Consider the following 26826-nt stretch of genomic DNA (forward strand, 5'->3'; position numbering starts at 1 on the left):
CCGCGTGTGCTGGTAATGAGCCGATCTATCAGAGGCATGATCATCAGCGGCAAATGATTTAACAGCGGCGGTAAATTGCTGGACCATTACGAGCATCCCGACCACAATCGTAAACTGAGTCAACGTTATTACAATCGCGTCAGCCAATCAAGGCAGAATTGGGCACGTTCATCAAATGATGAACGCAACCAGCGCATCAAGTCACTTTACACAAATTGAACAAGAATGCGAACAGTGGCTCTATTCATTCCCGTGAATGTTTTTATTTGATTGACACAAGCTCCTTCTGTGCAGATGAGGGCGTGTGGGACTCGTTTATCCGACTGTTGTCTCCTGGGACCCGGTCTGTGTCGGTGCCGCTGGAGCGCCTGCGACCCGGAATCGGATACGAGTTCAGAGTCATCGCCGTCAACCGTTTCGGCTTCGGACAGCCTAGTGCGCCTTCTGCGGCGCTGGCCGGTAAACACAGTCACAAATGATTACACACAACCACAGCAGCAGATGAAGGTTCTTGAAGAGTGTTAGCTGATTTTGAGATTTTGTCTCAGGCAACCTAGTGACAGTGAAACTATCAAGGTTTGCAAAATTTCAAAACAAATTTAAGCTCAATCAAGGACATAACGTTTTTTATTGTTGTTTTTTTATTGTTGTTTTTTTATTTCACACTCTCTCAATGCAGGGCTAAGTAGCTTTTTTTCTCTCTTCAAAACTAAGTATTTTGTATTTGATATGATAGCTTATATTTCAAGGAAACTACTGTAACAGGTTCGTATGTTTAAAGTTTAGCAGACACCCAGAATAAGAAAGAATACTTACAAGCGAGATGGGTTCCGGAGGATCGTTCGTGAGTTGAATTTGTTCGTAAGTTGCTTCAGTGCTATATTTTGTATGTTTATAGTTTATTTAAGTGGTATGTTTAAGGCTTGTATAAGTAACCTGTATTGTTTTGTACTAAATAAAGATTTCAAAAAATAATATGCTCTATAAAGTTAAATAAAGTCAAGTTTAACTTACTTTTGGATGATGAGCTTCAACTGTTAGGCGACTTCCTCCTACGTGCTAAAAAGTGGCCCAAAAAAAGCGAAAACCATTTTCTCAACCGCATCAGGCGTCAATATTCCACTTTAATTTTAAATGAAACGGCTCGCCTCTTCTTTACACTTTACATTAACCATGTTGAATGGATGCATGAGATATTAAGCAATAAAAATGTCAAAGTTCTTAGCGTGCTGGAGATACAGTATTGAATGTTTACACACGAACTAGGAAGAGGAAGCGGATATCTTCTTCGGGGTGGGATGCTGGGTGACTTCTCACAGCGCCACACGCCGTTAGTGGCGGAAAGAAGCACTACAGTAATGCACTGTACTCGGGAAAAGGTGCACACAATATAAAATCTAACTCACAGCAATGTCTGGATATTTTTCGACATCCCGAAAAAAATGTTTGCATCCACCGTTTTACGTAACTCGAATGGTCGTAAGTCGGGGAGCGTCTGTACATTAATTTTGAGCTTGCAAAGCGATAAGGAGAGAAATGTAACGATGCAATAATCCAACCTGTTCTAAAGGTCTTCTCACAGACCCTTTCTCTTTATCAAATTTCCAATGTTACAGAATGCAAATCGGCATGAAGGGTGTAGGAGTGAAAGAACAGGCCAATCGTAACATGATGTAAACAGTGCATAATAGTCAAAATTACAAGCAAAAGTGAGGCAAAATAAATATTTCACAATAATAGTCAAAATAAAGAACAACTCTAGCATTCTAGGCATTCTATTTTGCAGGTGTCCAATAGTAAAAACATCTGTGAACCTTAATTATGTTTTTAACATATTTCAACAGTAAAATAAAAAATTTACTCCATCCTTATCTTTTTATCGAGTATAATCAAAATGCAAAATAGTATTATTTCAATGCTTAATATTACCTCGGTATGTACAAAAGGGACCACTCATGACAGAAAAAGAAATGATGAGACAAGCCAAGCTATCATAACTGTAGTTGGGAGTAAAAACACTATTTTAGGGCATTTTGAATTGTCAATTTCCTCCAAAGGCCCAAAAGATCATCGGCTGCTCTCTGCCTAATTTAGAGGACATTACCAGCTAGCGATACTGTAGCAGAGCCATTAACCTTTTAAGACAATTTCCACCCCGGCCACCACTTTTTGTTGCCCTCTGCTAGGCGCTACAGGTGTCTAAGATCTAGGACAAACAGGCTTTGAGACAAGGGCCATTGCCACCTTATACAAATGTACACAAATATGAAAACATATCTTCCGACTTTTTTTCCCCCCACTTTTTAGTTGTTGCCAAACAACACTGTGAAAATGTACACCTTGTGACTTTTTTTGGGTTATTTAATTTTTGCTGCTAAATGCTGCACTTATTTTCATTGCACTATTCTATTTCATTGCATTATTGTTTTATCTTGGGCATTTTATAAGCACTACATGTAATTATTATTTTGCCTCGTTTTATCTTTTTTCCTTCCAAAGTCTTGTACATGTTTTACCCTGGAGTGTCAGTCTAATCTCGTTGCATGCAATATTTTACAACGTTGATATATCAAAAGACAATGAAGACAATTCAATTCAGTCCAAGTCACCTAGGTGGGCTTTGTGTGTGCAGCCCTGTCAGAGCGTCCCTTCTATGAGGAATGGTGGTTCCTGCTGGTCATGGCGCTGGTGGGCCTCATCTTAATCCTCATCCTGGTCTTCACCCTTTTGCTGCACGGACACAACGGCAAGTACAAGGCCTGTGGAACAGGTAACATCTACTTTGTTATATAACTGAGCTTAACTAGAAACATAAAAGAGTCATATAATTACATCACTGGTTTTCATACAACAAAATTGTTTTGCTCTTTTATTAAAATTCATAATCCATTCCAAACCAAGGTCCTTCTCTTCAGTAAGCTGCAGTAGTACAAGTTAATTTTTTTCTGAGAATAAAGGAAATACTCCTACATGTATTATTATATTTTCTTTGGTTCAAATATCCTTGAAATAGCTCATGAAAACCCGGCTGTTAGCGTTTCTCTGGTGGTATGCATTGTGCGCCCCCTAGTGATAAACCAAACTTAATTTATTATAAAAACAATAATGACTTAAATAAAAAGCAAAAATACAGGAACTATCATATAAACATGCATTTTTTAAATTAAAAATATGAGGGGTGAAGGGTGCATTTTGGTCACATTTTGTATTATTCCTTGCGTTTGAGCACTCGGTTTCAGTCTATTAGTCCAATAATACAGACTGTCCCTTTAATCAACCTATATTTAGTGATTGATAGGGATGGGTATTAGTACTCATTTTTTAAATTGATTTGATTTGGAATCACAAGAGTTTAATTAGAATTTGATTTTCCATATTTTTGATTGACTCCAATTCAATCCAATATAAATTGATATAAATGTACGTCAGGACAATTCATCCATCATTAATATCAACATGATTAAAAACTCAATGATTTCCAAATTCAATATTGCGGAGGGCGTAAAAGGATTTATCATTTAGTGTCATTTTTGTGAAATAATGGTATCATAGCGGTAATTCAGACGTTAAAACGGCAAGCCTCACTTACCCGGAAAGAAAGATATTAAATTACATATGCAGTATATGAATCATATTTGACAAATCCAAACTTTTTTTTAAAAAAAATTAGTAAATGAAAAAAAGCAAACATGAAAACTCTTTTTTTCCAGATCATTTTAAACAAATTACATTCAATATTTAGTGTTTGATTTTTTGCTCAGGTGAAAAAAAGCGACGTGACTGCTTGGATTAATTAGTTAAGTAATCCTTGGTTGAGCAAGGGCTCTGCAGTGTATTCAAGTGAATAGAAATAAACAGTTTCAGAAATATTTAAGTTGATGTTCAATCCTTTAGGCATGACAGTTTGACTCACAGCTTTGGAGTCAGGCAATAACAAAAAAGAAGAAAAAGAAAAAGGCATCTACTCTTGAAATGAGTCCGCCTTAAGGAGCCCAAGCCGTACACCAGAGAGAATAACAAGGTTGTCTTTGTTCCGCCTCATTCAGGTTTCAAGGACAAGTACTAACTTCCCTCAAGCATCTGAGTCTGAAAACAAAGCAATGCATACGAAATCAGAATATGCATTTATGTAGTGTTTATATATCATTTATGAGCTTATTTGAGAAAGCTGCAGGCAACTTTAGTGAAAAGCTTTTTAGTTACCATTTCAACTATAGTCCTAGATTTGCTTCATTCATTCATTCATTCATGTTCCAGTTTCCATCACAGCTGACTTTGGGCAGTGGGTTGGGGACACCCTGTATTGGTTGCCGTCAATTTCAGGAAACAGACAACCACTTACGCACTCATTCTCAGGGATAATTTTGACTTTCCAAGCCCGTTTTGGTACATGGTAGGAAACTTTAGAGCCCAGGCAAGAGAGATTATGCAAACTCCACACACAGGGAGGCTGGTTGATGAATTTGAACCCAGGACCTCTAAACTGTGAGGCAGATATGCAAACCAGTCATGCGACAAGCTGCCGGATTTGCTTTCTGATTTAAAAAGAAATAAAGAAAAAAGTAAGAAAATAAAGAGGGTTGTCAAAATATTCATGCGAATTAAGCTGGCAGTGAAGGAATCAAAATACTATTTGAACTTTAGTTTTCAACCCTTTTCCAGACTAAGATACAATACAATCTCAACCCAGACAAATTCAAAACATACAAGCGTAAGAGCAGTTCAACATCATATGTGCTAAAATGAAAAGCAGTTCTTTACTCTCTGCTGCCATCTACTTGCTTAAAGTCATGATCGCATTCAAAGTCTTCATGATGCGATGCAAGTAGATGCATTTCTTAGGCGCGTTCAATAAACTCTTGTTCTTTCATATTTTTGGGAGTTTAGTTTGGCGTTTGGAATGAATTTCAGACAGTACTTTTCTTACTTTCACCATTTTCATGCTACACTGACATATAAAAAAAATTTTACGTGTGGGGACGAGCATGACGTCACTCTGCAGCACTCTTCCAGCCTCTATCCCTCAAACCTAATGTGTTCTGCCCTGAACAGCTCTGATCAATTTAAGCTAAAAGCAGATAGGCGCAGTGAGAAATAAAGCATGAGAGCTCTTGGAACTCAATGGTAAACACATATTTGATGGATAAAATATGAAACTTTCGACTTTTTAAGTACTCCTCAACCAAGGCACTGCACCTTTAACTAGGAGTGTGACATGATGCACTACAAACACAGAGGCATTACATTGTTCTGCAAATTAACAAATTTCAAATTAAATATTGTAATATTTCATGTTAAGCAGCGAGACTCCATCTTCCTTGATGATAAGTAGAATCTATCAAGTCAAATTTTAGGTGTATTCATGTCCCACAAGACACAAGTAAAGTTTTATCATATTATCATAGCTTGACAGTATATTTTGGAATGAATATATGTATCATGAGCAGCACGGTAGGGCAGTGGTTACCACATGTGCGGCACAGTTCTTAGGTCATGAGATCGAACCTGTGGAGTTTGCATGTTCTCCCCGTGTTTGTTTGGCTTCCCTCCGGGCACTCTTGTTTCCTCTCACATTCCAAAAACATGCATGTCCCTAGGTGTGATTGAACAAGTGAGTTGTCAGTCTCTCTGTGCTTGGACACTAGTTCAGGGTGATCCACTGCCTACTGCCTGAAGATAGCTGGAATGGGCTCCAGCACCCCCACGACCCTATTGAGGATGAGCGTTGCAGATAATGGATGGATATATGTATCATTCCCGTTGTATAATGTATTGGTCGTGTCTCTGACATTTTAAATTTAATGTCAAATTTAATTTACAGTACTCCACTTTCCAAGATGTATTATTACTTTGCCCAAAACCTTTTTCATATGAATCAAGAGAGTTTCTTTAATATCTGGAGAAGGTTGTATGCCTAAATACAGCGTACCTGTTGAAAGCATTGTTAAAATAAAGGGTGTTAGCGAGGTTCAATTGCCAATTGCAGCCCCCAGGATGAAAGTTTGAAGCCTCCCACTTAATATGAAAGTTAAAGGGACAGTGTGTATTATTTTCCCACTGTATTCTGTCTAACACCGAAAACGAGTGCTTAAACACAACGGAAGAAGCCAAAATACGGATACTAAAAGTGACCAAAACACACCTTATTACTTTTGAAAAGAAGAGAGAGAATACAATAAAAAATAAATTAAAAAAGGGGAGAGAAAAAAACAAAAGAGATATCAAATGTAAAACATAATAATAATACAAAAATTAAGACTCGAGAAAAGAGGGAAGATCAAAACAGATACAAATTTAAATATTAAAAGAAAAAAGAGAAAATTGCATTCTGTTTTTATCTTTTTTTCTCCTTAATTCCTTTCTTTCATTTTTACTTTTTTCTCCTTTTCATTTTTTGTCTGTCTTTTCCCCTACATTTCTTTTTATTCCCATTTTCATTTTTTGCCTCTTTTTCATATTCCCTCTTCCCTATTTCTTATTCCGTTTCTAAGGAAAAAAAACATTTTCCTTCTTTTTGTCTTTGAAAAGGCTAGGTAAAAAATGAAAGAAAAAGGGCGATTTTTGCTCACTTTTAGTCTCAGTAGTTTGAAGTCTTCCTTGGACTCATTTTTGGTTGCACCGCACATTACAGCAACACCTAGTGGACAAATGTAAAACCGCAGAATGATTTTTTTTCAGCGCTGTTTTTGTGGAAAACCCCATTTAGCCCAACCTCACCCTGATCCTAGCTTCATCATTCCCCAACTCAATAGTGTTTGAGACCCCTGCCTTAGGCTGTAAGAACCCCGGTTAGTTGGTCTTGCGAACACGTCGTATAAAGAAAAAAACATGATGCGTGAAGTCAGTTGGTTTAATGTCTGCTGCCCCCTTGTGGCGCTTCAGGAAAACATCTGTCTTCAATGGAGGAGTCGGTCACTTTAGACAACGGCGGCTTCACCACATTGGAGCTCAACAGTAGAGCGCTCACCAACACGAAGAGCAACTTCTTGAAAAAGAACGGGACCAGGTGCATGAACACACAAACACAAACAAGTTCTTTCTGGTGGCCCCAATGCTGAGCCTATAAATCCTTTTAGGTCACCTCCAAGACCTAGCCCAGGCGGTCTGCACTACTCCGACGAAGACATTTGCAACAACTACAACGGGGCCGTTCTGACTGAGAGCACCACGCTTACAGAGAAGCCCACCGAAGTCTCAGAGTCGGAGGTAAGAATCAAAAGGGAAACTGACGTACGGGAAGTAGCAAAAGTGTGCACACCAATCACCTTTGTGAAGATATTTCATGATGTCCTTTCTTCAGGCAAAACTCAAGAAAGAACACTTTGACTCTGTGGAGGGTTGCCGGAAGACAGATCCTTATGATGTCTTCATTCCTCGTTTCCTAAAATAAAAAAAGCCCGTATGTAGCTAAACCGTTTCGAGTTCGGCCACGTTAGCCAATATTGTTGAATCCGACATTTTTCTTTCGTAAACCTGGTGTGTTAAAATTACATTCTGGTCATTATAGACACAATCACTTCTCTTGGAAGTCTAAGTCCCCACCCCCGACAAAATATACAAGTGTATTTGCCCAATATATTACCCAATATCACCAAATCGTCCAATATGTATTTTGCCAATTTGCAGAAAGTTTTCATCCATTTGAGGCATATTTTTATGGCAACATGAAAAATGCCGGCAGTGCGTGTGCAGCACAGTTCTGAGGTCATGAGATCGAACCTTCCTGTGTGGAGTTTGCATGTTCCCCCCGTGCTTGCGTGGGTTTCCTCCGGGCACTCGTTTCCTCCCACACTCCAAAAACATGCATGTCAGGTTAATTGGCCGGTCCAAATTGTCTCTAAGTGTGAATGAGCGAGTGAGTTGTCTTTCTCTGTGTGCCCTGCGACTGGCTGGCAACCAGTTCAGGGTGTCCCCTGCCCACTGCCCAGAGATAGTTGGGTTGGGCTCCAGCACCCCCGCGACCCTACTGAGGATAAGCGGTGCAGATAATGGATAGATTAATATTACCGTAAAATGTACATAGTGCACTCGGACTTTGAGTCTTTTTTTAGGTATGAGAAAATGTGCGTTGTGTATGAATATATACAGTGTCATGGTATTGTCATTTTTGCATTTTTTGCAAGAGTGAAATGTTTACCAAAAAGGGGGGGAGATACGTCTTTCTGAAATAGACATAAACATTATATTTTCCCTTATTCGTTGTCGAGATTATGAATTAGATACTGTAAAAAGGCAAATAAAAAAAAAATATTTCCTCCTTCTGTTACTATTTTGGGCAGCGCGGCAGTGCAGTGGTTAGTGAGATCATGAGATTAAACCTCCTGTGTGGAGTTTGCATGTTCTCCCCGTGCTTGCGTGGGTTTCCTCCGGGCACTCCGGTTACCTCCCACATTCCAAAAACATGCACGTCAGGTTAATGGGTCGGTCTGAATTGTCCCTAGGTGTGAATGAGCGAGCGAATTGTCTGTCCCTGTGTGCCCTGCGACCGGCTGGCAACCAGTTCAGGGTGTCCCCTGCCCACTGCCCATAGATAGCTGGGATGGGCTCCAGCACCCCTGCGACCCTACTGAGGATAAGCGGTGCAGATAATGGATGGATGGATGTTACATTTTTAATCATATCCAGCCCACCAATCAAAATGTTGACCCTCCCCTGGATCAAACAGTTATGTTTAAATATATAAAGATGTTAGATCAAAACGCAGAAAAATAGTCCTTGTCCTCAGCATTCGTCTTCCTTTCCAGATGACGGACAGCGACTACGAGGAGGAGCAGCCCAAGCACTCGTTCGTCAACCACTACATGAGCGACCCCACCTACTACAACTCGTGGAAGCGGCAGCCCAAAGGCCTCAAGCCCCTCGGATCGCCCTTTAGCTACGAGGAGTGCGCCGCCGCAGCAGTCGAATCGGAGCCTTACTACCAGACAGTAGTCACCCAACACAGCGCCGGGGGCGTCTACACACCTACCGGCCAACCAGCGCTAGCCCACGCCAATCCCAACACAAACCCCCCGCCCGGATCTCGCACACCTGTCACTGGATTTTCCTCCTTCGTGTGAGGCCGGGAGCTGACTGGTGTAAGGGGGGGCGAGGACTGACTTTTCAGACTGAACTTGTCGCTCCCCTAAAATAAAAACAGACGCACTTATCCTGGTCAAAAAGCTCTCCAGCTCTTTCATGCTTGAGTGTTACTATGCTCTCCGACACACTGTTAGCATCCATGCACACTTTCCTACTTGGACACTGCAGAGACTCTCAAAGAAGAGAACTGGGCCGGTGGAACGTGGATTACGCAGCACAAAACAAAAATATACAGTGGTACCTCTTCATATAAGTTTTATTTCCAGGATTGTGTAGCTCGAAATCCTCGTGTAACAAGCAAATTACCCCGATAGGATTGAATGCGTTCCCGTCCTCCCAAAAGCATCTAAGTGAACCCTAAACAGCTATAAGACATATTCTTAATCACTAAAAACACATTCAAATAGAAATTGAACACAAAAAATACAGCAATACGACAAAAGGGATGATATTTGACTATTTTTATACAGGAGGTTTTTGTTTTTTTTCAAAATGACAGATCTCGTCTTGCCCTGTTCAGCACTGATTCCAGATCATTTCTGTCACTGGTAGCACACGACAACGTCATCGTAGATTGCTACATAGTCTGTCTTGCTGAGTAAATAGGTGCCACTTTCAGTGTTCTCGTTTGCCCGCGTCCCTGCGTCCTAGACGCATCATTTTTGCTGGGGACGCATAGTCTCAAATCAACGTGCGTCCCCGGGACGCAACTTTTTTTACACAAAATTGTCATTATTACCCGATTACATTTTTTTAAACAAAGATTTACCGCACTCCAAATTTTTCGTCAGGCAGATCCGGCAGATGCTGTTTTGGTCTCGCGGTTTGAGTTTTCGTCTACACGGCGATCTCGAGTTGTGTCGTGAAAAGTCCATCTCTTTTTAGAGAACCGGCTTTTTCGGCTTAACTCAATCAAGAGAGCCGGCTCTCAAACGGTTCACTTGCTTTGATGTATTATATTGCGAATGATGGTGTTGTATAAAGAAGTTAAGAAAAAAAGTAAGTATAAAAGGAGAAAATGAAAAAAAGACAGGTTTGTGGTTATCCCTTTAATCAGTATATTACCAACAATAATTTGATGCAAAAAATGAATTAATAATTTGATGATTAAAACTGAATGAATATATAGATTTTATTATATTATGTGTCACCGATTTACAATTTCAACCTCGATAACACTAAATTTTGGGGACCCATAGATCTCTGTTGGGACCCATAGATTTTTGAGCATGCGAGTCCCTGGGACCCATCACTTTTCAGAGGTAAATTTAACACTGCACTTTATGTTTGTAAGGTTATCATCACTTAATAAAGGGGATTGCAATCATAAATGAGGGAAGGAAATGGCTGAGTCTGACAGGTATGACATTGAGTTCATGATACGTAAGCACTTAATGTACCCATAACATTACTGTAACTTTAAATTAACGTGCACAAAAAATCCCTACAGTATGACTGTTTTTTTTGTCTGCTGTAGTTTGCATGCACAAACTGGAATGAGCTGATGCTCTGTTGGTGAGCAGTCTCTAATGGTAGCCTCTGGGAATGCTCGTGACCTGGAATCTACGTTATTTGCAGAACATGGTTTTTGCTTTCAAATAAAACTCGTATAGTGAAATAATTGTGTTTAGATTTTCTTGTATAAAGAGGTACCACTGTAAAAGCTTCTTGTCGTCTGTCTGTATGTTCACAAACACACCCCCCAAAATATGTTCATGCACCAGCTGAAGATTGGATTTCCTGTGCACACAAGTGAAGACGAGAGCTTTAAAACGAATTTGGGGAGTGGGTGAAAATCACTGTTACAAGATTTGTGTGTGTTTGCGTGTTGACTCTCCCCCATCGCTACAAAGTGAGCGGGATTGAGTTTTTGTTTGTTTTCTTACTCAATTTGACCCTATTTTTCGAACGTGACACTCCTGTGTTAAAGGGACTGTGTGTATTATTTAGCACCTCCCAGAGGTTAAAAGAAAAAAAACATTTATTAAAAAAAAACAATATTGACTTATAAGTTTATATTCTTACTTGTGTTTTAGCACTCGTTTTTGGTTGCACTATACTAACCAGAAGTATCTGGAGGTCAAATCATCCACACTGTCCCTTTAATTTTTGTTTCACTGCGAATTGGAGTGCGCACGTGTGAGTGTGTTTGACGCATGCGCACAGAAAGCATCCTTGTGACGTGCAAAGGGCGCCATGGTGTGTTTATATTTTTTAGAAATGAAATTTTGTACATTTAAAAAAAAAGTCAGAGTGGCCGAGCTTTGACTTCTTTGGACTGGGCTGATACGAACACACGCACGAGGACACACACGCGCACACCTCATGTATTATTTAAGGTTCTTGCAAGCAGCCTCCAGCACTCTGTACCACACGTTTTAACGCCTGTACGGTGTGTGAATAAATGGTCATTGTTAAACCGCGTGTCTTTTGCCATGCTTTGGTGGTCAACGATGCGGAACGATTATATTCATACAAGGCCATGTTTATGCATTATCTGGTCTACATATACAGTAGCGTAGCCATATTTTCACGACCATAGGGTAGACCGTGTTGAAGGGCGCAGTCTCCGTAGCTGGTTCTATTTCTGTATTTAACACTACACATGGCGCACTGCAGGATAGGGCACGGATGCCCTCTGCTGCAGCCGCGTTTCAACAACACCAATACAGACCAACATAGAAATGTGCGTATTTTAAAATGCAATGGAAACAAAACTTGAGTTTGGTTCTGGCGTATTTAAGTATTGATCATAAAGTAAAACAGACTTTTTTTAAGAGCTGGTGCAAAACAGCAACCCATATTCTGCTACAGCTACACTTAAAGGGACAGTGCATATTAGTCAGTGCCTCTAAGATAAAAAAAAATGTTAAAAAAGAATATTGATTAATGGATTGTCATATAAATGAGCATTTTGTTAAAATACTCATAGGGCAAGATTTTTTTATTTTACATAACATGAGCCTCACTTAGTGGGAGATTACTAATTTGTCTTCCATTTCGCTGCTCCGGATACCTGACAAAAACAAAAACCTGGTGAAAGGCCGAAGAAAAACATACAAGAAAAATTGTGCTTCATAATCACTCTGAGTCTTTGTATTTTTTATCCTTACTTGTGGTTTTCAGCACTTGTTTCTGATTGCACTACACAATACAGTGACATCTGGTGGTTAAAAAATACATTTTAAATGACTGATATTCTACATAGGCAGGGGCGATTTTAGGTTGAGAGCTTTGGGGGTGCTGAACACCCAGAGTGTCTCCCTGGTTAAAAATGTAAAATGCAATTTAGATAACATTTTAGTTAAAATATTTTGCGAAAGTTTTTCTAAAGGCTGTTTTTATTAACTTTCGTTTTTTATTGAATTATGACACTCTTGGGCTTCCATAATACTCTCACAGTTATACACCGGGGCCTCCACAGACTCCGCCGCTATGCCGCAAGTGACACTAGTCAAGCGAAAGAAGAGCGAGAGCGGTGCTAGGAATCATCATATTTAAGCCTATGCTGTCCTTTATTAAGGAAAGAGTTTTAAAACTACAATCATGTCTTGGGTCTTGCCTTTAATTGTCGTTGTATTTGAGCACCACCAAAAACGGACTGCTTACGCTCACGTTCATAAGCAAGTGTTTTCTGTTAACTTATCAACATATACCTAAATTCCTTCACAATAAAACTGCGTTATAAGAGCTCACTGCTGTTCCATTCATTCAAATTCCTCATGGCTAAGTTGCCCGCCTTTGGGTAGAAAGCTCCTGGGCTGAAAGAGGGGCCCACTCCATCTCTGACTAAAAGTCCTTAGAAAATATTAGAAAATTGACCTACGAGCTTGCGTGGATGATTGCCAAACACTGCAAACCTTTCACGGACGGTGAATTTATTAAAGGCTGTTTAAAGAATGCCAGGCTGAATAGTCGGCCCTGACACAATTTCAACTGACCAAATCAGCCCGTTTTATGAAAAGTTTGGATACCCCTGCGCTAGGTTACTGTGACCTTGGATTGGTCTCTCAGGAACCGTCCTCTCATGGTTCAGATCCTACCTCTCAGATTGGACGCACTGTGTTAAACATGGCGAAATGACATCTGAGCCCTTTAATGTTACCTGTGGTGTTCCGCAGGGTTCAGTGCCTGGCCCCCTTCTTTTCAGCATTTACATGCTTCCATTAGGTGACATTATTCGCAAGTACAATATCAGCTTCCACTGCTACGCAGACGACACTCAACTATATCTTCCGTTGGAGGAATCTCCCACACTAAACTCTGGAAATTTGGAGGCCTGCCTCATTGAGATAAAAGTGTGGATGTCACTCAATTTCTTGCGTCTTAACTCTGAAAAGACCGAAATGTTAGTCATTGGTCCATCTAAATGCCGTGACTTATTCTCTAAAACTGCTGTGAACATTGACAAATGTCACATCACACAGAGTGACTCAGTTAAAAATTTAGGTGTCATATTTGACCCTGATCTATCCTTTGAAACGCATGTAAAGAAAATTACTAAAACCACTTTTTTTCTATCTTCGTAACATTGCTAAAATTCGTTCTATACTGTCTCAGTGGAATGCGGAAATTATAATTCATGCGTTTGTTACCTCCCGTCTCGATTACTGTAATGCACTAATCTGTGGTCTCTCGAAGTCTAGAATCAAGTCTCTTCAGCTGGTACAAAATGCCGCAGCGAGGCTTTTAACTAGGACAAAAAAGTCCGATCACATCACACCGATTTTGGCTAACCTGCATTGGCTCCCAGTTAGCCTTAGATGTGATTTCAAGGTTCTTTTAGTATTATACAAAATCATACATGGACTTGCTCCCTCTTATCTTTCAGATCTGATTTCCCCCTATGTTCCGGTCCGAAGCCTACGTTCTGAGAGTGCCGGTCTTCTGGTGATCCCAAGAGCAAAGAAGTGTTCTTCTGGTTCGAGAGCGTTCTCCATCCGGGCACTGGTGCTGTGGAATGCTCTTCCCCCTGAGATCCGATCTGCAACCTCAGTGGAAATGTTTAAATCTAAGCTTAAAACTCACTTCTACTCTATAGCATATGAATAACCTACTCTTTTTGTCGGCTCCAGAGCAGGGGAATGTATGATAATATTCAGAAAAATAGTCTGTGTAATATAGTGTAATGATCTGTGAAGCCCTTTGAGACTCTTCGTGATTTAGGGCTATACAAATAAAAATGACTTGACTTGACTTGACCTTCCTTGCTTCCTTGAGTTTTTTGCTTCCTCTTTTGTCTTTTAGCCCTTTTTTTAGATTTTTACTTCTTCTTTGTTGCTGTTTTACGATTTTTTTTCTTTTTTCTTTTTTACTTTATTTTATCCGTCTTTTGTCATTTTCTTTTTTTTTCAAACTGCCTTCAAAACAACATTCAGTTTTCTTTGGGTGGGCAGAGTTTGTCAATGGGTGGGCACTGCCACAACCACTGTCAAGCACGGTGGTGGCAGCATCATGCCCTAAAGGCCAGGTCACACAGCCTTTCACGGGCGTATCGAGGCTGAATTACGGCCAGAAAATTCTGCCCGTGAAGCAGACGCGGTGGAAAATGTGCAAAATTGGCTAAACCCGCTGTTTACCCGTGGTATGCCCGCAAAACAGACGCCGGCGACTGTTCCGCGTCCTTATCGCGGGTAACCGCGGCTGCATCGCGTTTGACCGTGCTTACGCGCGGTACACACGCTAATGCACGTGATGACACCGCGATACAGGCGCAGAACAGACGTGCTATGACCGTGCTCCACCCGTTAAAATTTTGCTTCCCACTCGCGTTTAATCACGTCTTGGCCGTGGCCGTAGCACGTCCTAGCACGTTCGTACCGCGTCTTTACCTCGTGTGTACCACGTGTGCCGCCTGCGGCTACCCGTGGTCTAAAGTTTTGAGCAGCGCAAAACTTTTTCGCGCAGCCAACCGCGTGTGAATTTCTTACTGCGTGTAAAGCACGGCTGTATCTCGTCTGTATCGCGATCTCAAAGCGTCCAACAGCGTCTGCTTCACGGGCAGAAATTTCTGGCAGTGATTCAGCCTCGATACGCCGTGAAAGGCTGTGTGACCGGGCCTTAAAGTTGCTAATATTGAGCAGGAATTGCTATTCTGGGCAGGAAATCTCTTGGAGTCTCCAAGACACCTAAAATTTAGATGCAACATCATCTTGCAACAGGACAATGACCCTAAACATTAAGCAAAATTTATCCTCACTAGGGTTGCGGGGTGCTGGTGCCCATCACAGCTATCTTTGAGCAGTGGGTAGGGGACACCCTGAACTGGTCCCAGTCAGTCGCAGGGATTAAATTATCTAAAATTTACAATATAAAGATGTTGAATGGCCAAGACAAAGTCCAGACCTCAATCCTATGGAGCATGCTAAAATTTCTGCGAGGCAGGCCTGTCAGTACATTTGCCAAACAAAACATTTTATAATCCGGAATCATCTAACATCAGCATATAATGACGTGAGAGCAAAGCCAAAGATTTTCATTACAATGAAAAACCTTGTCAGTCGGCTCTTGTAATCTAATCATCTGATAGAACAAAATTGTTGTCTTGTGGGGGTAGCATGTGACGCTTTTGACAGATTGCAAATCTTGGCAAAGGGGTTTCCGCATTCAGTTTGAGAATATCTCTACAGCCATCTTTTAAAAGCAGTCAGGTAGGTTAACCAGATATTAAAACTCCCACAAAAAAGCGGGTTTGGCATTTTTGGTTTTGATGACTCAGCAGCTTGGCTAAAAAGAGAAATGCCTCCGTTTCAACTCGAATGTTGCTCGAATGGCGCACAGCCATTCTACTTCTATTTTTCCAATATGAATCACACGAATGGCAAAACGTTAGGTGCAAAATAATAAATAATAGGTATATATTAAGAATTGTGGTTGGCAATTTTCAAAATTTTCACACAAGGTGAATGAAAGAGCTGAATGGTTTTATTTTGAAGAGGAAAAGATGGAGGTGATATATTTTGAAATGCCTCTCATAGAACGAAATGGAAATCTGTGTGTGAAATCGTTGCAAAATTCATACAAAGGTGTTTAAAATAAATTGATAAATAACAAGCAAACACAGAGGGCACAAATATTAAGAGATTTACATTCGGTCCTCGAAATCCAAACAAAATCATACCTGCGAAATCCAAATACAACTAACAAAAAATGCCGTGTGGTATCCTGAACGCTAAGAGGCGCTGTCTGTTACGGCGTGTGTTTGTACTGAGCGGAAGTAAATAGCGTTTTTCCTTTATCGTCGCCTAATTCGGACATAGTGTTTCTTTTAGAGTTTCTGTGAGGTTTTTTGTTTCGAAAAACATAATAAACAATTTTGTTTTGTTAGCGACGTGACGTTCGTGACGGTGAGTTTGTGCCGCTTATGTTTTCTTCAATGAAATGATTTTATTGAGGGCGTAGTTTTGGTGTGGACGGAGAGGACATGTCCTCACCAGTATTGAGCAATGATTATTTAATGCCCAACAATATTAAGTGATCACTTTCAACCAAATGTGCTTCTTCCTCAAAAATATCGAAAATTCCTTGTTTTGTCCCCACCAATATTACATGATCCCTTAAAAATACCGTAGGTCCCCACCAATGCCAAATCTCCGTCCTTGATTGTTACCCTCTTTAGTATTTTGTTGTTCTGAAGTCATAGAATATAATTGTCTTTATTGTCATTGATATCAACGTGGTGAAACATTGCAGGCGACGAGATTATTTACGGTACTCCAGGGTAAACATGTAAAGAAGACTTAAAATAGAAGAATAAGATAAACGATTATCAGAATAAAAAGGCAACATTGTTTTGATCTATAACACTGCTCAAAACATTGACAAATGTATTCTCACTCAGAGCGAATCGGTCAAAAATCTCGGTGTCACATTTGACCATAATCTGTCCTTCTCGTCATACGTTAAGAATATTACTAGAACATATTATTTTCCATCTTCGCAACCAGGGTTGGCTAGGGTTACTTTAACTTGATTACTTTCAATTACTTTTGGATTACTCCAATACCCATATGCTAATAAAAGACAAAATAAACTGAATATGAATAAAATTACAAAATTTTGTGAAGGCTTGTAACGGAACACATTGAATGGCAAAAATGATGTTGGCAGATGTTTGGATTTATTTTCATTTTGTCTTTTATTAGCACATTTGGTATTGGAGTAATCCAAAAGTGTTTGAAAGTAATCAAGTTTAAGTAACCTTACCCAACCCTGTTCGCAACATAGCAAAAAATCTCCCTAGGCTGATGCAGTGATTAGAATTAATGCGTTTGTTGCTTCGCGTCTCGATCAAGTAATGTACTACTCTCCGGTCTCCTGAAATCGAGCCTGTGCTGAAACAAAATGCTGCAGCTAGGCTTTTAACCAAGACAAGAAACTTTCACAGTATCCTGATTTTGCCTGACTTGCACTGGCTCCCTGTCAGTTTAAGAGGTAGGCGCCTTCCATGGCTGACTCCCTATTCAGGGATCAGAATGGAGATTTTCATTTTCAGCTGAAATAGCCAGGGTCCAGGGGCCGTAGGCCCCGGCCAGGTCCAGGGCGGAGCCCGGTTGGGGGCTCCGGGGGGCGAAGCCCCCCTGAAGCCAACAGCATTTATCTTATTTGCTATGTGAAAATTGCACTAGAATGAATTAAATCCAACAAAACAGAAACCATGTATTTTATATATATATATATATATATATATATATATATATATATATATATATATATATATATATATATAAATTTAAAAAATAATAATATATTGACATTAAAAGCATTTGTAATATTGAACATGATCATGATGATACAAAATAATTTATTTTAATCATGTTTATAACAAATTTTAAATTTTGTTTATCCTGTTCTAAATATTGTATAAACACAAAAGATAAAATCATTTCATAAATAAATAGATTTATAAATACCTCAGATTGGGATTTTCTGTCACACAGGGGAACCAGTGGTTGACTGCTGCTAGTATTTGAAGTGGAAGGATTTGGAACGGCCAATAATGTTGAACCGGTGGTGTTACTGTTAGTTTCACTGCCGATTTTAAATGCGGATCCGAGTGCATAATTTGATTGCCGGCAAGCTATTTTTGCTTTGTGTTTGTTCATTTTAGCATGATCAATCCGTGCCACACAATCTCGCGTACCATAATTGATCAGATCGACACAGTATAGACACTTTGCTTTCCCTGGAACGTTCACACTTTGCGATGAACTGGCTCAAAGTTTCTGTAACTTCCTCGATCTTTGCGTCGATTTTAACGTTTACTGTGACAGTCTTCTCCAGCCATGACCACTTAAATTTATTCTTGATTCCTTTATCAATCTCGGAGACAAAAGCCTCGTCTTCTTTTCTTAGTATTTTCATATTTAATTTTTCAAACACTCATTTCACCGTTTGAAAAGACCGGAAGGAGCGCCATGTTTGAGAAAGCCAATGCTCTGAACAAAAGCTCCGCTGATTGGTTATCAGCGAACCTATCGACCAATGGGGTGACGAAACAGTCACGTATCATACCTCCACCCCCCCCCCCCCCCCCCCCCCCCCCCCCCAAAAAAAAAAAACTATTTTCTCATCGAATTTAGACGATTTACGGGAATGACCTTTGGGGTTCAAAAACAGCGGAAATCCGCGGAAAATTCTGATCCCTGCCTATTGGTGTGTGAGTGTGTGTGTGTGTGTGAGTGGGTTCGTGTGGAGCACATTGTAAAGCGCTTTGGGAGGTTTTCATAGACTCAAAGTGCTATATAAATGCAGACCATTTACTCTTTCAAGATTCTTTTGGTTTTACACAAAATTAAGAATGGACATTCCCCCTCATATCTTTCAGTTTCAATTTCCTCCTATATTCCTGCTTGGAACCTTGTTTTGGAAAATGACAGTCTTCTTGTGATCCCAAGAGCCAAGAAGAAATTTTCCCTCTGAGTTTCGATCCGCAACCTCATTGGAACTGTTTAAATCTAAGATTTAAAACAGTCTAGTCTATAGATTATGAATGACCTACATTTCAGATTGATGATGTCTTTGTAGTGTCTGTTGATGCCTTTGCGTCACCCATTGCAGCCTAGTCATTCTGGAAGGGGGATTACCTTAAGTGTGGCCCTTTTTCAAATTTTCTTAATTTACTCATGCTGAGGTTTTTGAGTTTTTTTCCCTTTTTCCCTTGGCCTCATCTAGGTTTTAGATCAGAGGATGGTGTAAAAATAGTCTGTAGTCTGTGCAACCGTTTAGACTTGGTGTAATTTAGGGCTATGCAGATAAACCTGACATTACTTTACTTTTAAAACATAGTGCTTAGAGACTGGCTGAATTGATAATAATAGTGCATAGAAAAAATGGTGCTTCATAACAAGAATGCAATGAAAAGTATTGCAATAACATTTAGCTACAAACAAAATCCCAAATAACTCACAAGTTGTATATTTTGACAGTTTGGCACGCTTGTTTGGGGTGGTGATGGCTTTGGGAAAAAACCTGTCACTGAGCCCGTTTGTTCTTATTTTGTTGTGTTTTCTAAAATCGTGCATGTCTGAGTTGAAATAATATTCAGTTGTTTTTTTTTTCATTTTATAAATTGAGTACCCATAACTTTGAGTAATTAAACACAAAACTTGTGTTGCATTTGTCAAACAAGGACATTGACAAATAACTATGTTGTGTTTTTGTAGAAACCCGCCATCAATTTGACCGGGAGGAGTCATCTGGAGACCTGAGAGAAATTTGTGTCAGTTAAACAACATCAAGGATGAGTGAATTGACTCAATTTATGGATGAGGTGATGAAAAAAGTATTTTTACCAGAGCCACAGATGATCGTTTTGGCCATGCCATCCCCTTTCTTGCCAACGCCCGGTGAACCTGAAATCGTTTGGCCTAAATGGCTTAACTCCTTCGAAAGCTACCTGGATGCACTCAAGAATGAGAACATGACAGACGCCGGTAAATGCATGCTCCTGTATAACTGCTTGGGCCAAGAAGGCCAGCGCATCTTCACAGCGATCGTCACACCGGAACAGACGTACTCAGCGGCCATCTCGGTGCTGACCGCCTACTTCAGTGCCAGCCGTGTATCCCAGCTGCGTTTGCTCCGATTCTACCAGCGGGCCCAAATGGTCAATGAGTCCACTGATGAGTTTGTTAAAGCGCTGGGGGCTCTGCTGGAGCCCGGAAAACATGCAAGCGACGAACTCATTCTCAATCAGCTGATCGAGAAAACAAAATGGCCGCAGCTCAGAGAACGGCTACGCGCAGAGAGGCAAACGCTCACGCTTGCCACAGCCTTGTGGATGGCAAAGGAAGTGGAGACTGGAGTCCACAGGCCTCAAATCACGCAACGGCGCAAACGAGGAAGACCTCGCCGTGTGGACACAGATGGGATTAAAACCAAGATGTTACAGCAAATTGACTGTGGCCATCATGAAAATGGGTTAAAGACTGAATATGACAATAATGATGGCAATGATCAAGTCAATCCTATCGACGGCTCGTCATCGCCTCCCTTAAAAGTAAAAGAAGAAATCCTGCATGAATCAAGTCTAGTAGAGAGACCCATGACACGAAAACGGTTTGCTTGTACCGTTTGCCCTGACAAATACTTCATCAGTGCAGACAAGCTTGCAAGACACATGCGAACGCACACCCAGGAGAAACCATTCCGCTGCCCCGTGTGCCCCACCGTCTTCAGCCAAACATACCACCTGACGCGGCACATGCGAATGCAGCACAACGCGGCCAAGCACGTGTGCCACATCTGCTGCGAGAGCTTCGACGACATCGACCATCTCAAAAGCCACAAGAAGACGCACACTGCGCGTATCCTGCTGTGCCCGTACTGTCCCGAGCAGTTGTCCAACAGTGAGGCATTTTTAGAGCATGTCGCGCTTCATGTGGACCCGCCACAAGGAGGCTCTGAGAACGACCAAAACAGTTCAGTGGAATCGAAAAAAATGGCTGATGACACAGCAATCGAAACAAAGGAATCGGGCATCTGCGTACAAAATGTGTCGACGCAAATTGAGAACAACAACAACATTTTAGTGGAATCAAAAACAATAGCGGATGACACCGCAATTCAAATACAGGAATCGGGCATCTGCGTAAAAAACGTGATGACGTCTTATGAAAGTGGCTCTAGCATCCCCTGCAGAAAGAAACACGTTTGCTTCCTCTGCAACATGACCTTTAGCCGTTCCGACAAGCTCAACCGGCACATGCGCAAGCACACCAAAGAGAAACCCTACCGCTGCACCGTCTGCAAGCAGGCTTTCAGTCAGTCGCACCACCGCAACCGGCACCTGAGGGAAAAGCATAACCTGTCGCATCATGCTTGCCACAAGTGTGGCAAGCTGCTGCCCAGTTGGCAGAAACTCAAAGAGCACCAGAAGATGCACACGGTCAAAGCGCTGGTGTGCCCCGCCTGTGGCAAGAACTTCAAAGAGAAAGCCCTCTTGGAGGTCCATCTCAAGACCCACGAGAGCATCCCGCACAGCCCGCACTCGCTCATCTGCCAAGAATGCGGCAAAGTTTTTGGTCGCCGTTACCACCTGAAGAGGCACATCTTGTCACACCGCAGGGCGGACAACAATCCATCCTACACCTGTGCCGAGTGTCACAAGAGCTATGTGACTGCAGAGGAGCTGAAGAAGCACCTGATAAACCATGCCAAGGAGAAGACGGGAACGTGCCCGCGCTGCCAGCGCCAATTCGGCAGCCGTGAGGAGCTGGAGGCGCACATGCAGGCGCACGACATCTCCTACTTGTGCGGAGTGTGCGGTAAAATGTACAAGGTAGAACAGGCGCTGAGGCGGCACGAGGAAAAGCACAAGCACGAGCCCTTCTACTGTGCTGTGTGTAGCAAATACTTCATTGAGGCGGCGCAGTACGAGCGCCATTTGGAGATGCACGACCGGCACGAGCACAAGTGCCCGCACTGCGAGTGTGTCTTCCTCAAGCTCTCTAACTTTAAGGTAATCCCAAATTCTTAAAACATGCAAAAGGTGTAAAATTATATACAGTGATACCTCAACATACAAGCTTAATTTGTTGTTCCTAGCTCGTATTGATCGTGTAATGAGCGAAATTTACAATTATTTTAGGAAATAATAATAAACGAATTGTCTCGTACCTGACCTTCCAAAAGGATCAAAGTTAAACCTAAATAGCTATAAACACACCTTGCTGATCACTAAAACACCTTTGTCGTGTGCTGCAGATGTGTGAGAGTAGTTACTGGGCACGACTATTGATGAAACGCAAGCACCTTTTGTACACTTGAAATTTTATTTTATTTACAGTAAATGAACTTCAACACACAAAAACATTTCAGAGCACGATTTTTGTTTCGCCCTTTTCCATTCTTCACTTTCTTTTGCCCTTTTAGCTAGAATCGCAAGGCATTCAGCCAAACATGCTCACCTTCAAAATGTTACGAAAATTATTAAGGCAATTCTCAATAAAGTAAACTGTTGGATGACCAGTTGCCACTTTTTCAGGATGTTTATTTTCAACGAAGCCAGCAACTTAAGCTAGCACAACTCTAATCTCTTTTGTAGCCTTTAGGGACTGCTCATGAACTGGATTTTCCTTCGTAAAGCGACGTCGATTTTTGTATAAAATTAACTCGTGTATTGAAATTCCTGTATACATATGCTCGTATGAAGAGATACCACCGTATTTGCGTTATTGTGGGGAGGAACACTACACATTCTGTGCCTAAATTGAAAAAAATCTTGTTTGTGAAATACCTTTCAAGGATCACCTGCAGACGCACACTGAGGAGCGGCCCTACCACTGCGCCTTCTGCGCAGAGACCTTCGTGGACAGCGAGGAGCTGGAGCGCCACCGACTTAGGCACCGCGTTTTCCGTCAGGAGCGTCCATACAACTGCACGCGCTGTGACGCCGCTTTTGCCGAGCTGGCCGAGCTGACGGCGCACTTAGAGGGCCACAAAGGTGAGGTGCCGCTCTCCTGCGACATCTGCGGTCGCACCTTCCTCAACGCGGGCAAGCTGGAGAAGCACATGAGCCTCCACTCTGGCCTGCGGCCGCACTTGTGCTCACAATGCGGCAACGGCTTCCCTACGGCAGCTGACCTCAAGCAACACATTTACTCGCACACGGGAGAGCGACCCTTTGCCTGCTCACAGTGTAGCAAGACCTTCCGCTCGGCAAACGGGTTGCGTTTGCACGGCCGGCAGCACATGGAGGCACCTCCCACTTTTCCCTGCGCCGACTGTGGCAGGACCTACGGTCGTAAGACCGAGTTGAAGATGCACCAACGCTACCACACGGGCGACCGGCCGTACGCCTGCGTCAGCTGCGGTAAGACCTTCATCAGCAAGCACAAGCTGTCAGTGCACGCCCGCATTCACACGGGCGAGCGGCCGTACTCGTGCCCCTACTGCATGCAGACCTTCAGGCAGTCGGGGGACAGAAACAGACACGTGAACAAATTTCACCCTGAGGACTCACTGCTGGTTTCTACAACCGATTGGTGACGTGCTAGGTAACGGAATCGAGGGCTCAAATATTACTGTGGATGAAAAAATACTAACGGAGTTTAGAGGTCATTTTACTGGCCCTAATACTACTGTATTTTCACACCCATTAGACGCACTAGACGTTTTAAAGGGCGCACTCTCCTTGATTTTTTTTTTGTCTGCTTATATAGCGCTCTGGCCTATTAGACGCGAGTCTCACGCGACGGCCTTTAACAACTCGACAAGTGTGTGTGTCAAAAGAAAAAACACCGGGAACAAACCTGAGTTTGATTGGGGTTTATTCAATACTTATCACAAAGCAAGACACCAATATACAACAAAATTCTAAAAAAAAGACCTAACAGTTTGGTACTCACATTTTTACACAAAGCCCTCGTAACTCTTCTTCCTCTGTCTCGGACTTGAAAAGCTGCGCCAAAGCTTCATTTTCTGAGTCACTTTCTGTGCCGTGTGGCTCTAACAGGGTGTAATGCAGGTTTTTGAAAACGATCAACTGACAGTCCGAGTAGAAATGCCAGCGTCCACAATCCATTCACAAACTGGCGTAACCCGCCTGGCGTTGCCTCCCACTTTTTGTGAAACTGTGCACCCCTTCAGTCATCCATCGCTCCCACGCCGCAGGTAACGCCACCTTGAACAGCCGGTTGACATCGATGTCGGCAAGAACGGAGTTCACTTGCTTTACTGTTTTTTTCACATCGGCTGTCAGATGGGCACGCATAGAGTCTCAAATTGTGAGCAACATAAACATCCCTCAGCCATTTTTTAATCATGCCTTTGTCCATACATCCCTTTTCATTTGCTTGTTTGTGTACTATAGCGGCGACGCCCACGATTCAAAATTATAGCGGCGACGCCCACAATTCCAATGTTCGCGAGGAAACCCACACTGCTGTCCTCTGTCACATCAGCCAAAAAGGCGTGCTGTGTGATAGAGCGCGGCTCACATTTTGAATGAAATCAGAGGCTTGTGTGTGGCTAATGGGCGTGAAAATTTGGTACATGATGTGATGACATATATTTACACCACTGAATCACCGACATTATTCATTGCATGGAAACAAACCTGTATAGTGTAAACATTGGTAGTGTAATAAACAGTTTTGATCGTGTTACTGAAGAACACTTAATTAGTTAGAGTTACTATTTACTTCATTTAAAATGCATCTCAGTTACCCAAGCCCGCAGATTACCGACACCCAAAAGTAGCGCGTTACTCTGAAACTAACAATCTAGTTACAAATTACTGTATATACTGGCGTAGAAGGCGACCCTCTACAATTGCTTCAAAATCACCACATAATAAAAGAAACCATTTACATCAACCTGTGGAAGCAGGGAATTCTTCATAGTTCTTGGCTTGTGTGATCTTGAGAGTTTTCGGGGAGAAATTCAATTTTCATGTTTTATCTGGGCTTCAAACCACTTGAAGATATCCTCCAGTTCTGGGTACGCTCCAAGAGATTGTTTTTTTTCTCTCTTGCAAACAATTGAAAAAAAAAAAAGACTTAATTTAGGCACACGTTTACTGTAAATTCTATGTAAGGAGGACATCAGCGTCTTCTATGAGACTGTGCCAACATAACTGCATTCAGTTGTACTTTTAGGTACTGTACGTATAAATATGCCCACCCATTGGCACTGATAGAATGAGGGTTTTATCATCCATACATTATCTGCACCGGTTATCCTCGCTGGCAGTGGGCAGGGGACACCGGGAACTGGTTGCCAGCCAGTCGCAGGGCACACAATGGCTCATTCGCACTGGCCAATTAACCTGACATGCACGGCACCTGGGTAGCATGCAGCCACACGGTGCAGAGGTTCAGGGTTCAAGTCCAGCTACTGCAGCCTCCCTATGTGGGGTTTGCATGATCTACCCGCGTCTGCGTAGGTTTCCTTCGGGCACTCTGGTTTCCTCCCACATTCCAAAAAACATGCATGTTAATTGGCCGGTCCAAATTGTCCCTAAGTATGAATGAGTGAGTAAGTGAGTCTGTCTCTGTGTGCCCTGTGACTGGCTGGCAACCAATTCAGGGTGTCCCCTGCCCACTGCCCGAAGGATAAGCGTTGCAGATAATGGATGGGAGGAAACCAGAGTGTCCGGAGGTAACCCACGCAGGCATGGGGAGAACATGCAAACTCCACACTGGGAGGCGGCGATACATGGACTTGAACCCGGAATCTGCACCGTGGGACTGTGCGCTAACCACCCAATTGCTAAGCCACCAGGATTGTATCTATCACATTTTATTTGTATAGCACTTTCAAGGGAAATGATTGCAGCTTAAAGAGCTTTTTAAAAAGATTCAGTACAATAAGAATAATCTTCTAAAAAAAACCTCCACCCAAAATGCCAATACAGACGCATAATTTGTTTTCTTTTTTACGGAAACTGATTGTCTTCTCAAACACTAAATTAAATAAAATAAAATAAACACATTGCATAAAATGCATATTAATATGATTATGGGTGTGTTCATGTTGTAAAAATACCTATGTGACAATATGAATGATGCAGACCCCGCTCTGCCCACACAAAGAAAACTGGATATAGCGGTGAGGGCAGACTGAAGAAAAGACTAACAAAAAATTCCAAAAATAAAAAGGGGATAAAACAAGAAAAAAATGAAGTAAAAAGTCGGTCGGGGAGGAAACAAAGGAATACAATAAAAAGAAGATGAAAAAAATAATGAAGCAAGAAAAATCAAGTAAAAATCTAGGGGGGAACAATAAGAGAAATGAAAGGAATAAGAAAGTAAGCAGGAAAAATAACAAGGAAAGGCACGAAAAAAAGGCTAATATATGGGAAAAAAGCAGGGAAAAAATAAATAAAAAGCGAGGGAAGGAAGAAAAATAAAATGATTTTTTTTTTTTAAAAAGGCTAGGAAAAGACAGTTTTTTTCCCAGGGGTCCTTTTGTATATTACCAATAATAAAATATCTCCACATAATTAATATTTTTTTGAAAAATCTAATATTCTCCTAAATCATAATAACATTTACTTTTTTCACTTTGCTGCGAATGTTTTACACTTAGCAACTTAAAACTACAATCCCGGCATGATGCAAAACACTTTTTATTAAGAATATTGACTTTTCAGTGCAACAACAAACTACTAAATACAAGAATAAACTATACATTTTCAAAATAGCTAATCGTGAAACACATTCCTGAAAATCACTCAAAACTGCTGTGCAAAAATGGTGGTGGGGGTAGTAATAGTTGTGCCCAAGCCATGACCTACACACC

At 41.5% G+C, this 26826-nt stretch overlaps 2 protein-coding genes across 3 annotated transcripts in view; both read left to right on the forward strand.

Annotated features, from left to right (window-relative positions):
- sdk1b (sidekick cell adhesion molecule 1b) overlaps positions 1-11505 on the forward strand; it is a 421825-nt gene extending 410320 nt beyond the window's left edge. For both annotated transcript variants that reach the window (XM_088341980.1, XM_088341981.1), the window contains 5 exons: positions 295-459; positions 2633-2770; positions 6883-7006; positions 7077-7206; positions 8745-11505. In XM_088341980.1, the coding sequence (XP_088198106.1) occupies positions 295-459; positions 2633-2770; positions 6883-7006; positions 7077-7206; positions 8745-9059 (872 nt within the window). In that variant the 3' untranslated portion in view covers positions 9060-11505. The remainder of the gene's footprint in view (positions 1-294; positions 460-2632; positions 2771-6882; positions 7007-7076; positions 7207-8744) is intronic.
- A 4777-nt stretch (positions 11506-16282) lies between these two features.
- LOC148361242 (uncharacterized) lies at positions 16283-24899 on the forward strand. The gene is made up of 3 exons (XM_088341982.1): positions 16283-16427; positions 19746-22042; positions 22828-24899. Exons 2-3 carry the CDS (start codon positions 19823-19825, stop codon positions 23569-23571), a joined length of 2964 nt encoding a protein of 987 aa, XP_088198108.1. The 5' UTR covers positions 16283-16427; positions 19746-19822; the 3' UTR covers positions 23572-24899.
- The last annotated feature ends 1927 nt before the right edge of the window (positions 24900-26826 follow it).

The sequence above is a fragment of the Urocampus carinirostris genome, chromosome 8 (assembly GCF_059441175.1).
Source record: "Urocampus carinirostris isolate Australia breed hairy pipefish chromosome 8, RoL_Ucar_1.0, whole genome shotgun sequence".
Taxonomy (NCBI): Eukaryota; Metazoa; Chordata; class Actinopteri; order Syngnathiformes; family Syngnathidae; genus Urocampus; species Urocampus carinirostris.

Excerpts from the sequence above, each read along its gene's own strand:
- LOC148361242 (XM_088341982.1), top strand. The coding sequence starts at position 19,823 with ATGAGTGAATTGACTCAATTTATGGATGAGGTGATGAAAAAAGTATTT. Across the intron at positions 22,043-22,827 it reads TCAAGCTCTCTAACTTTAAG|GATCACCTGCAGACGCACAC; the intron begins GTAATCCCAAAT and ends ATACCTTTCAAG.